The 12,843-nt window shown below is 43.9% G+C and overlaps 1 protein-coding gene across 1 annotated transcript in view; it reads right to left on the bottom strand.

Moving 5' to 3' along the window:
- TRIO (trio Rho guanine nucleotide exchange factor) overlaps positions 1-12,843 on the bottom strand; it is a 431,915-nt gene that overhangs the window by 144,341 nt on the left and 274,731 nt on the right. Inside the window, 1 exon segment of the mRNA XM_008164380.4 lies at positions 4,145-4,260. Within this exon segment, the coding sequence (XP_008162602.2) occupies positions 4,145-4,260 (116 nt within the window).

The following is a 12,843-nucleotide window of genomic DNA, read 5'->3' as shown; positions in this document are numbered from 1 at the left end:
GTGGATTTCGTAACTGATGCAGAAGTCCCATAGACAGAGAGCCGATGAGCGCGCTCCCCCTTGCCAGTTCACGTAGAACATCGAGGTTGTGTTGTCTGTCAGGACTCGTACCACCTTGCCCGACAGGTGGGGCAGGAAGACTCCACACGCCAGCCGGACTGCTCGGAGTTCTTTGATGTTTATGTGCAACCTCGCCTCCTCCGGAGACCACATCCTCTATGTCTGGAGGTTGCCGAGGTGCGCACCCCAGCGAAGTTCAAGGCGGCCAACTTGATGGAGTGAGGGGGGTTGTCGAACGGAACCCCCTACAGGACTGCCCCGCGGTCGGCCCAATATTGCAGTGAGGTAAGTATCACCTGGGGAATGGCAACAATCTTTTCCAGGGGATCTCGGGACTGGGAATAGACTGTCCTCAGCCATTGTTGAGGGGCCACATCTGGAGCCTGGCATGGCGGACCACGTAAGTGCACGCTGCCATGTGACCCAGCAGGTGCAGACAGACCCTGGCTGTAATTAAAGGGAACGTGGAGACTTCCGCAATGAGGTTTGTCAACACGTGGAACCTTTCCAGTGGCAGGAACGCCCTGGCGCAGGTTGAGTTGAGGACCGCTCCGATGAACTCTATCCTCTGCACCAGCACTAACATTGACTTTTTGTTGTTTACCAGAAGACCCAGAGAGCAGCACGTGGCTTGAAGCATCACAACATCCCTTTGGACTTGGGGCCTGGAGCTGCCCTTGATGAGCCAGTCGTTGAGGTAGGGGTAGATCTAGATACCCCGGCGCCTGAGGTAAGCCATTACCACCGACATGCGCTTGGTAAACACTCTTGGTGCTGTCGCCAGGCTGAACGTGAGGACCGTAAACTGGTAGTGGTGGGGCCCCACCGTAAACTGGAGGAAGTGTCTGTGTCCTTGAAAGATCGCTATATAGAAGTATGCATCCTTCAAGTTGAGGGTGGCATACCAGTCTCCCGGATCCAGGGAAGGGATTGATAGAGGCCGGGGAAACCCTGCGGAACTTTAGCTTCTTTAGGTACTTGTTGAAGTCTCGCAGGTCCAGGATGGGCTGTAGACCGCCCTTAGCCTTTGGGATTAAAAAGTACTGGGAATAGAACCCCTTGTTCCGGTACCTGAGAGGAACTTCTTCCACTGCACCCAGCTGCAGTAACCCTTTTACCTCCTGCACAAGGAGACTCTCGCGAGAGGAGTCCCTGAAGAGGGACAGGGAAGGCAGGTGGGAAGGAGGGGGTAGGAAAGAACTGGAGGGTACAACCTTGCTCCACTGTGCTGAGGACCCATTGGTCCGAGGTTATAGTAGTCCAAGCAGGGAAGAAAAGGGAAAGGCAGTTGTAGAACACTGGGACAGATGGCTCTGGGGAATAGTCTGGTAGGCTGCCCTCAGGCGCACCCTCAAAACGACTGTTTGGCCCCTTGCTTGGCACAGGTCGAGCCCAACTGGGCAGAGGGTGGAGGCAGGTGGCTCGGATGTCACTTTTAGCCATTGGCTCATTTGTGGAGCTGGTCCTGCCAAGGCTGACTACCCTGGTCCTGAGGCTGCTATGGTTTGAACCGCTTACGCGCTGGGGCTGAGATGTAAAGACCTAGGGTTTTCCGGGTGGTGCGGGAGTCTTGAGGCCATACAACTTGCAGTCTGTTTGCTCCACAAGTAGGGCTTGGCTGTCGAAGGGCAAGTCCTGCATTGACTGCTGAGCCTCAGAGGACAACCCAGACAGGATCAGCCAAGAGGCTCGTTGCATGGGGATAGCGGAAGCCATGGTGCCAGCAGCAGCGGCATCTGATGCTGCCAGGAGGGCCTCCCTGGCCGCGGTCATGCCCTCATTGAGGATCGCTCAGAACTCCTTCTTGGAAGCCTCAGGGAGCGACCCTTCGAACTGGGCCATGGCTTGCCACATATTGAAGTCATATCGGCCAAGGAGGGCTTGGTGGTTGGCCACTCTCAGCTGAAGGCTGGAAGACGAATAAATCTTACGCCCAACGAGATCCAGCCTCCTCGAGTCTTTATTTTTGGGGGGTGGCCCCGGGTTGTCCTTGCCTCTCTTTGTGGTTAACCACCTCTACCACAAGGGAATTGGGGGCTGGGTGGGAGTATAAGTACTCATGTCCCTTGGTTGGCATAAAGTACTTCCGTTCAGCCCTTTTAGTGATAGGCACCTGAAGTTGGCTGGGGGCTGCGCCGCTATCCGGAGTCGCAGGCGAAGTATGGGATGGGCTGCACTGCTCAACTTGAGCTGGGGCCCGACTTCCCGAAGAGGGCATTGAGCTGCCTGGCACGGGTCATGGCTCGCCCCCAGCCCTCTCCTTTCCCTTACGGGAGGTAGGAGAGCTTCCCCTCACAGTCTTTTTCAGCTTCTTGATCAGAGCCGCGGAGGGGGATAATTGCCAGCTCGTAGGCGGCACCGGCAGAGCACTGTGCACGGAGGCCGCTGTGCTCAGTGCGGAGTCAGATCGCTGCTCTGGTGCTGGAGTGAGGGCTGACTCCATTAGGAGCGCTTTCAGACGGATATTGCGCTCCTTCTTCGTCCCAGGTTTAAAGAACTTGCAGATATGGCACTTGGCACTTATGGGTCCCTCGCCTAAGCACCTTAGGTAGCTGGTATGTGGATCGCTGATGGGCATAGGCCATTTGCAGCGATTGCAGGGCATGCCCCGTCCCCCAGCTGAGTCCTGTTCGGGACTAATGAAGAATTGAGAACTATTACTAAGGGTAACTAAGAAACTACTAACTATATACAACTATATTACAGGTTTTCAAAGTTCACAAGAACAGAGAACGAAATGACGCTAGCTGACGCAGCAGATGTTTCAGCATTGGCACTGGCAGCAAGAAGGAATTGAGGATGGGGGGAGCCGGTAGTGCCACTTATATCGCACCAGGCGGGCACCACTCCAGAGAGCACCAGAACCAGTCCCTTAGGGATACTGCTGAGGGAAAAACTTCCACCATCAGTGCATGTGGCGAGCACACACACCTAATATGAAATGGACATGAGCAAGCACTCGAAGAAGAACCATACATCCAGGCTGTATCCAAGCTTGGGTGCTTCTGCCCGTACCATATTACTGAAATTCAGCCTCTTCTGAATCTCCAGACTGGCAAGTCATTTTCTCGAGATGCAATTATTCTAATTTCTACCTCTTTGGCCTCAATGACAGTGACTCCGACACAGTCATTCCAAACAGTGGGTAGCGAGGATGCAGATGTATAGTACCTAAAGTGTAGCTGCCAGAGGTTTTTTTTTTTTCTGCCTGTGAGGGATAGAGGCAGGTAGAATGCCTCCTGAGTTGAATTTCGAATATCCCTGGGCAGGTACATAAGGAGCCAAGTGACACAAGGAGGCCATACATCTGCTAAACCCACCTACATAAGAGACAGCCAGCATGATAGTGACAGAACTTTCTGTGTAATCTAGTCAATTCCAAGAAGTTAAAAGCCATTTCAATTACTACTTCTGCCTTGGAGTTCCCCTGCTATTTTTATGGTTTAAAAATCACTTCTCTTTTTAAATAGCTCTCTCCACCATTGTGTAAGGGACCCACACAAATGTATGATGTTAACCCAGTAAGCAGGACAAACAGTGAAACCGAGTGCATACAAAGTGCTATTAAATGCACACAACAGCAAAGATTTTTCTTCCCTGATCTTTCACTTACAATGATGTTATTTAACAGTTCTGAAGATATTCAAAAGAAATGCAGTTTTTAAAGTTAATATTGTTATGATTCAGCCTTTCAGCTATTTCCTTATTCATATTATTTTGTATTGGTAGAATTTACTAAAATGTTTAACAATTTATTCAACACAGCCTGGCAAAAAAAAAAAAAACCAACAACCCAACAGTATGGTAAAACAACCACCTGTTTGTAGTGCAATATGAGAGTGATAGATTGGTTATAGGTGTCTGCCGAAAATTTTTTTTATTATTATTTCTAGTGTTCTATTTTGAGGGAGGAGTGGGGTAAGGTTTTTATACCTTGATTCTTAATAGTCTGCCTTTTGAAAGTTCTTAGTACCATAGTCAATGGGAGCAACTACTTCCTCAAAGTCAGGCAATAAGTCACACCTTGATTTGTATGGAATTTGAGTTGCATGGAATGGAAAACGTTCTTAGATAAAATCCTGACCTGTTTGGCACTTCTTTCAAAGACCACATACTGCTGACACTGGTCAAGGCGCCTTTTTCTCATTGTCCAGTAATGCAGCACGCGGTTCTCCCTCTGGAAGAGTTCATTCAAGATATCTGCAGGGACAGACAAATGAACTGAAGGTTATGGTCCTTCATTTTGTAAAGAAGGGAAGCAGTGAGGCTACAAACTCTGCAAATAAATATTGTGTTGTATAAAGAACTGTATAAAAAAGTTTACAAATTTAAAAAAAATGTTTTATAAACAGGGACATTGATTTAGTTAAAATAAAGACTGGTGGTTTGATCAAAATGTGCTATTGAAACAATAGGCTTTTGAGAATAGAGAGAGCACTTGATATAATGTAGGGGATAGTTTTGCACCTGGCTGGTGAGGAAAGAGAGAACGGGGACAAGTAGACAAGATGCCTTTAAGCATTCAGGCTGAACATAATCAATAATCATTTCCCATCTGAAATTTCTGGAGTTCTATAAAGTATTTGGTGTCATGCAATAAACATGGATGAACATACAACTCAGGAATACATAGGTTAACAGATTTATTCTTGTGATACCCTAACTCACCTCAGACCCCACGCATGCAGAGAAACCCACTAAAAAACTCAGAAATAAAATTACTGTAATTAACATTCCTTCAAAAGTCAACAAGAATACTGTCAGTCAAATAAATCACGCACCGATTCAAATATTCCCTAGTCCATTTGGTTTCAATAAAATGAATTTATTACTTGGAAATGAAGAAGCATGTAAAAGCAATTCTGCTGTTTATTATGCTATCTTTCTCCTTTTACATGTCAGAGAATCCCGCAAACAGCAGGCCCACTGGAATCCCCACCCACCTCCATAATTTGACCTTTCATCCTCTCAGTTTGGTTAACCACCATTTTTCCCTTTATGTCAATGACAAGGACTGGATGCACTTTGCTGTCACTCAACTGTTGCCGAGAAAGGGGGAAATTCTGGAGGGACACTCCAACAGAGCTTGTTTCTGATAAAAGCCACAGGATAGAGGGGGAGAGATGCTGATGGAAACAGAGGGGGAGTCTGATGAGATGGAAACTGGTCTTCCAACTTGGGTGGGGGCAGAGAGAGGGGAAGGAAAGAGATCTGGGATAAGCTAGTGCCTACCTAAACATACAAGTGAAGATTGAGGTTTAAGGCAGAGGAGATGCATATAGACATTTGTTTTAACGCTATTTTAATTCTACTGTTAGTTTCCATAAACAAATAAATCATACATGTTTTTGATGAAGCTGTCCTGAGTCACTGCAGTTCATTTCTGGTCACAAACTTCCAGAAAGGATTCCACAGCCAGATCCAAACCCAGTTAGGCTGGCTCAGATGAATGCGGTTTGTGAAACAGGAGGTGTTGCCTAGTGAGCCAGTCTAAAGTGGGGTGAACTGCAGGTTTCCACTCTTGGAGAAGTACACATAGAAGCCTTATGAGAGGAGACTCACAAAGATTGGTTTGTTTAGCCTAACCAAAAGAAGGCTGAAGGGAGATATGTTTGCTCTATATGAATATACCCGAGGGATAAATACCAGGAAGGGGAGTAATTATGTAAGTTAAGCGCCAATGTTGACACAAGAAGAAATGGATAGAAAATGGCCATCAAAAAGTTTAGGCTTGAAATTAGGTGAAGATTTCTAACAATTAGAGGCATGAAGTTCTGGAACAGCCTTCAAAGGGAGCAAACAACCTAACTGGCTTCAAGACTGAGCTAGATAAGTTTATGGAGGGGATGATATGACGAGAATGCCTACAATGGAATGAAGCTGATCTGTGACTGCTAGCAGCAAATATTTCCAATGGCTGGTGATGGAACACTAAATGGGGAGGGCTCTGAGTCACTCCAGAGAATTCTTTCCCAGGTATCTGGCTGGTGGGCCTTGCCCACATGCTCAGGGTCTAACTGATCACCATATTTGAGGTAGGGAAGGAATTTTTCCCCAGGTCAGATGGACAGAGACCCTGAGGGTTTTATGCCTTCCTTTGTGGCATGGGGTATGGGTCACTTGCAGGTTAAAACTAGTGTAAATGGTGGATTCTCTGTCACCTGGAGTCTCTTAATCGTGATTTGAGGACTTCAGAAGCTCAACCAGAGGTTAGGGGTCTATTAAAGGAGCCAGTGACTGAGGTTCTGCAGCTTGCAATGTGCAGGTCAGACTAGATGACCATGATGGTCCCTTCTGATCATAAAGTCTATGAGTCTAAGCCTCTCACTTGGAACTATACCCCCAGTGAGACTGGAAGAGAGCTCACAAGCATAGCTTCTCCCTGAACCATAAATAGTTTATAATCCCGGTTTTTCAGTTACCTATTCTACTCCTCCGTTTTTGTGACTAGAAATTAACATTTTCAACTGCTAGACTGACTCACAATTTTATCTCCCATTGTGCAATCCTTCTTTCCTTGTTTTCTCTATTTTATTTCTCCTCTTGCCCATTTGTACTCTGAATTCTTAGTGAGTATCGCTTCTGTTCACATTATGCTCATACTTGTCCCCCATCCTTATCAATGTGACATTTCCCTTAGCGTCTTGCCGGCATCAACCCTATGACTAGCTTTGCTGTTACTTCGAAGGAGTGGGCCAAGTTCAGTAGTGGAGGTGCACACAGTGTGGGAATTAAACTCATGCACACTGAGCCACTCCCCTGGATACAGCTTATCGACAAAGCAGACAGGCAAGCATCAAAATTCAGAGGAAAGCAGAAATGCTCATTTTCATAATTGTTCAGGCCAGCCCACAAAGCAATCTCTGAGGGAGGATTATACAGATGAGCCAGAACATTGGAGACCTATTTTACATATGATTAAATTTGAACCATGTAAAATAAATTACAGTATACAGAAAATATCTAGATCATAGATTCAAAGCCATATAAGCTGTTAACCGCCCTCCCCCAAAAGCAGCCCATTAAAATAACACTGCAACCTTGGCAGAGTAAAGTGCTCAAAGTTAGGAAATGCCAGAATTAAGATTGCTCATGAAACTTAAATTCTCACCCCCTTGGGCAAATGCATTATGATACTATCTTTAATTGCATGTGTTATATTTGGATCCAGCAGAAAAGACACAAACACAGAGGGAGCTGATAGAAACTCAGCTGTCTGCTGTGGTGGTAGTTCTATTGTTCTTGCAGCAAAAGTGAAAACAACATGAAAGTGAGGCTCTGCAGTGAAAAGTAGGGGAGTGCTCAAATGTTTAAAGGGACAGGACATCATAACATGATCATATACTATTTTTTTCCATGGGACCACTGCTTCATTCAGTGAATTAGGAGTTACTCAATATTTCTTTTTATCCTCCTGTTCAATGTGCGGCCCAGGCTTCATGTAATGCACACCATCCAAACCCTACACTGAATACAAAATTATTGATTTTATCCCGGATGTTTGCAGTGCTCTCACTATAGTATAATAGTGCTTTACAAACATCAGCGTATCTTCACAAGAATCCTCTGAGATTAGGTAGCACTATCCCCATTTCACAGCTAGGGAACTGAGGGTAAAAGAGATTAAAGCTAAAATTGTCATAAGCATTCAGTAATTTTGTATGCCTGATTTGAGAGAGACCGGGTTTTCACAGTGCTTATTTTTATAGCACATTATGTATTTAAAGCACTGCTCCAATAGACTTTGTTTTCAAGCGCTCAGCGCTTCACAGATCTAGATCCAGATGTCTCATATGGCGTATGCCTCACCTTCCTGGTGCCCTAACAGCCATCATCTGTGAACAGTTTGGTTTAAGTGACTTGCCCAGCACCACCCAGGAAGTCTGTGGCAGAGGTAGGGATAGAATCCAATTCTCCAGGGCAGCATTCAACTGCCTTAGCCCTGAGACCATGCCTTCTTTTCCTACATAGCACCCAACTTCTGCAACAAATGAGGCAGGGTCAGAAATCCCACACAGAACTCAGAGTAAACACAATGGATTGCAATTGCTTTTTACAGAGATTATAGTCTATTGTGTATATGAATATTTCAGGACTGTTTAAAGTATGGATTATATAAATATTCATGTAAGGACTTCAGAAATGCATAGTATTGACAGTACTATTCTAGAGTATCATATAAATGTGTGTCAAAGGAGTTTTAAAGACAGGTATTATTGTGCATTATCCTGCCAATAGTAGAACATTGACTTGGACTTCTTGAGACCCGCTTCCACTTCTAGCAGAAATGAAACCCATAATTAAGTTATGAGGTGTTGCTAACAATTTTGTTCAGGATCCTTACATTTAGTTATTAAACTCAGGACCATGGATAAAATTAAAATGAGCACATTTGGCATTTTATTGGTACTCTGCGTAAGAGTATCCACAAACAGACTTTTGTCATGTTCATCCAATTTTACTTCTAGCATCATTCGATGCTTCTCAATATAAGGAACTTCAAATTTGTAAAAACAGATGACGAGGGCGTGGCTTTACTTTTAGACTCATGGATTCTGATAATTAGAAAAAATGTCCTATTACTGATATTTGAAAATTGGCTACCGTAATTGTTACTCCAGGTATTTTGATAACTTCTATGTCATGGGCAGGAGCCTCAGCCCTGAAGGGAGCCCCCCACCGTCCCCTCCTTTGAGCCTGTCTCCCCACCCCAATTCTCCCCTCCTCTCCCCTCCATCCCCCGTTGGCCATGAGAAGCGGGTGCTGATATGTGCTGTCTTGCGGGGGGAGGGGCTCTGCCACCTACATCCTGTTTCTGCAAACCCTGTAGAGAGCTTACCCAATTTACAGTAACTTTTATCCTCTCTGCTCTTCCCTATCCTTGTCCCACCCCCCACGCCACTGTTTGGCAGCTCTCATCCCCCTTTCTTAAACCTGGCTCCTACCTCCTGTCCCTGACTCTCCCCCTCTCTCTCCTTCTCCTCCCTCCATCAGTTTGAGCCCCCTGCACACACAGTTTGCTCCCTGAACAAATTCAGCCCATCCCTCCTTCCAATTTGCCCCCCTCCTTTTAGCCTCCATCAATAGCAAAGGGCAAATTGTTATTCCTTGTGAGGGCAAAGTAAGGGCAGAAGCTTCACGAGATGTTACTAAGCATGCTCAGTAACAGCAAAGCAGCAAATTGTGCCAGGAAGCAGTCTGTATTGCTACACTGGTCACGCTCCCAGCCTTGTGACGTGCATGGTAGATACAGGATAGCTGTGCACAGCTTACAGGGAATGTTAATACTAACTCAGGGTCAATGCACAGTACATAGCCGACAGGACAGCGAGTCAGCCCATTAATATTATGATCTCCTAATTTGGAAAGAAGGGCAGTACCAGCCAAAACTGTACCTCCATCCCCCTCATCTGAGCTCCCATTCCCCTTTTCTGTCACGTTTACCTGATCACATTTTCCCCATCTACATTGACAGTCTATCCTGGTGAAACATTTGATATTTCCCCAGCAATCTGGGAATGTATTACAACATTTCCAACTGGACACTATTTAAAAATGGACATCTTGAGAATGACATAACTGGAGTCAATTGTGATACACAGCATGTAAGATCCACTTAGCTAACTGGAACGGAGTCTATGCTATCAGAACATTGTACAGATGGTGTGCCAGTGAGGGACATTTGGCTGTGCTTTTGCAATGGTTAATGCTATTAGTTCCTTCAGATGCCAAGAGCCAGAAAGAGATACTGTAAAACACGGCATGAAGTTATATAACAGTTTGTTCAATTCAGCCGCGGACAAGCAGCTTTGCATGTTTCCATCTCCTGAATTATAACCCCTTTTATTAACAGTGGCCTCCCATGCCTCTTCTTCCAGAGGTGGTTAGGATAACAGTGTGTTTCCTGAACTTTTTTGATTTGTATTGCAGGTTCCACAAACTGCACCTCTTGAAGCCTTCCTGAGACAGGAGCAAAAGCAATGGATCTAAGACAGAGGATCACCCAGCCACCTCCTTCATTAAGTGGGTGGCTGGTGGAGGGTGAGGGAGTGGGAGGGAAGGACCTGCCACAGCAGTAGAGATGAACATACTTTTAAGCCTTCAGTACCAGACTGGTTCCACGTCACTGTGCAAATTTGGGGAAGAATTCCTCCCCCAACCTCAGCCTGTGCAGTACTCTTCATATACAATCTGGTTACTGGGGCTGTGTACCAGGGAAAGGATTTGTGGCAACAGGAGAGGATGAACATTTCAGTCAACTATAGCTGTAAGCCTTTCAACAAGATTCCCATCTTCCAGGAAGAGGATTCTCAGCTAACCTTCCTCCATTCAGTGGGTTCTAAATACTTCATTTAATTTTATGAAATAGGCATCCAGTATGTTCTTGGACAAAGCCTTTTAAAATGTGAATTATAGGTTTGTAGAAAGCCTCAAAGATTTGTTCAGTTTTTCCAATATTAAATTTCTGCTAAAAGTTTTAATCTCTGTTTACAGAGCACAGGCTTGCAAAGCAGACAGCATTTCAAGCTGTCAGATTCTTCTATGAATGAGAGGGAATGCAATGACTCTGAAATGTACTACAGCTTGCATTTGACAAGAAATGTATCTATGGTTTTATTACAGTCCTTTATCATACTCCTTCCTTTTGTTTTTCTTAAATACACTTTGAAAAAGAAAACCATCATGTCACATTCAGGTTTCTAAATCATACAATGACTAGATTACCTCTGCAGGTACCTTCCACACCTACATTCCCTATAGTTCTATGATTTATCTGTTCAGCTACCACTGCAGTACTGAGTCCTACAAAGAAAAAAACCTCAGTGTGTGCCTCAATACATCTTTTCAGCACCATTACATTGTTTTATGAAAATGACGAATAATTTACTCAGATGAAAGGCGTATATTGCCTACATGTAAGTTATTGTAGATTTAGTTTTTCCTACATTTAAGTTATTGTCTTCTGTGACTTGTATGTCTGAACTGAGCATGCCAATTACTATATTTAACAGTGGTCCTCAACCAGGTGTACACATGCCCCTGGGGGTACGCAGAGGTCTTCCAGGGGGTACGTCAACTCATCTAGAGATTTGCCTAGTTGTACAACAGGCTACATTAAAAACACTAGCGAAGTCAGTACAAACTAAAATTTCATACAGACAGTACTTCTTTATACTGTTCTATATACTATACACTGAAATGCAAGTACAATATTTATATTCCAATTGATTTATTTTATAATTATATGGTAAAAATGAGAAAGTAAGCAATTTTTCAATAATAGTCTGCTGTGACACTCTTGTATTTGTATTTGTAAGCAAGTAGTTTTAAGAGAGGTAAAACTTGGGGCTATGAAAGACAAATCAGACTCCTAAAAGGGGTATAGTAGTCTGGAAAGACTGAAAGCCACTGATGTAGGATACCATGAAAAGTACAATACAGGTACAGTAATACCCTGCAGGACACTGATTGGTATTTCTCCCCTTTCTTCACTTAAATCTTTCTGGTTTACAGTAAGTGAGTTGATTGCACACCTACTGTGAATGCACCAATAGCAATCAGATTAAATGCAAGTAGTTTAAAAGTCTTTGTTGCTACACTGCACCATTTCAAATTCTTACTTAAAAAAAAATCCATGAAGTTGTAAGAAAAAACCCTTATATAAGCTATATATTTCATGAGGGGCCATACTGTACATTGTCTTAACCTCTCCATAAACTAATTCATGTTTTTATCCTTCTCATATTCAGTGGTGTGACTCCAACCCTTGTGAACCCTTTTCAGTCTTCTATTTCAAACCATGTATTTGTCTGAAACCAACAATTCATTTCCCCCATAGCCAAAACCATCTCAGATAGCTGCTGACAGCCACAAACATAATTCAACATGGCTGAGCTTTCAATTTCAACATAGCCAGACTGTGTGAAGAAGCAATTGCAGAAAGTTCTTCAACCTGCAGTGCAATGAGGGGACAACCCTTCCTTCTGCAATACTTGCACGCACTGTACCGATCTACTTTATGACCCAAATGGTTAGCCGTAGTTGAAGCGTGGTTGGGGGAACCACAACTGGCAAACAAGCAATTATAACTCAAAAATCTATTGAAGATCCTTATTGTTCCAAACCTTCTCTGAGTTCTATCCCATTCCAACTCCATTTCTCTTACCTCATTTATTTTCTGAGCTTAAGTCTGTTGGTGTAATGCCACTGATCTTTGTTCTCTCTCCATCCACTCTTTCACTGTGGGCACTAACATCTCTCACATTCCTCACCCGAGTGGACCAGTACTACTTTAAAGTCTTGCTCTGCCTAAATGAATACTGACAATTTTCAAATCCCATCTCAAGATCCATCTCCTTTTCTCCACCACCAAACTGCACACACATTTGTACCTTTAATAGAGCCATTTTACCCTACTACCTGGGCCTCCCAATTATCCTATGCTCAATCAAGTGGCTTTAAAACTAGTCCAGAGATTCAGTAGACCATTGTCAAAGAGCCCAGTTTTGTGTTCTCCCAACACATAATTCCCATTGCATTTTGTATAGCCCAGAATACTAAATGTGCTTATATACACTTATTGGCTGTGGAATTCTCAACACTTTTGTATGAAGAGCATGATACAAAAATAAACTATTGTGTTTACTCAAGAGCAGCAATGCATTTAAGTCTCCATTTGTAAATTAAACATGACATTAAGTTTGAAATATACAAATTGATAACAATCAAGCTTTATTTGGGTGCGAGACTTTTCCCTTTCTTAAAACTGAAAAATGAAGATGA

The sequence above is a fragment of the Chrysemys picta genome, chromosome 2 (genome assembly GCF_011386835.1).
Source record: "Chrysemys picta bellii isolate R12L10 chromosome 2, ASM1138683v2, whole genome shotgun sequence".
NCBI classification, from domain to species: Eukaryota; Metazoa; Chordata; order Testudines; family Emydidae; genus Chrysemys; species Chrysemys picta.
This window is presented reverse-complemented; position numbering and strand designations above follow the sequence as displayed.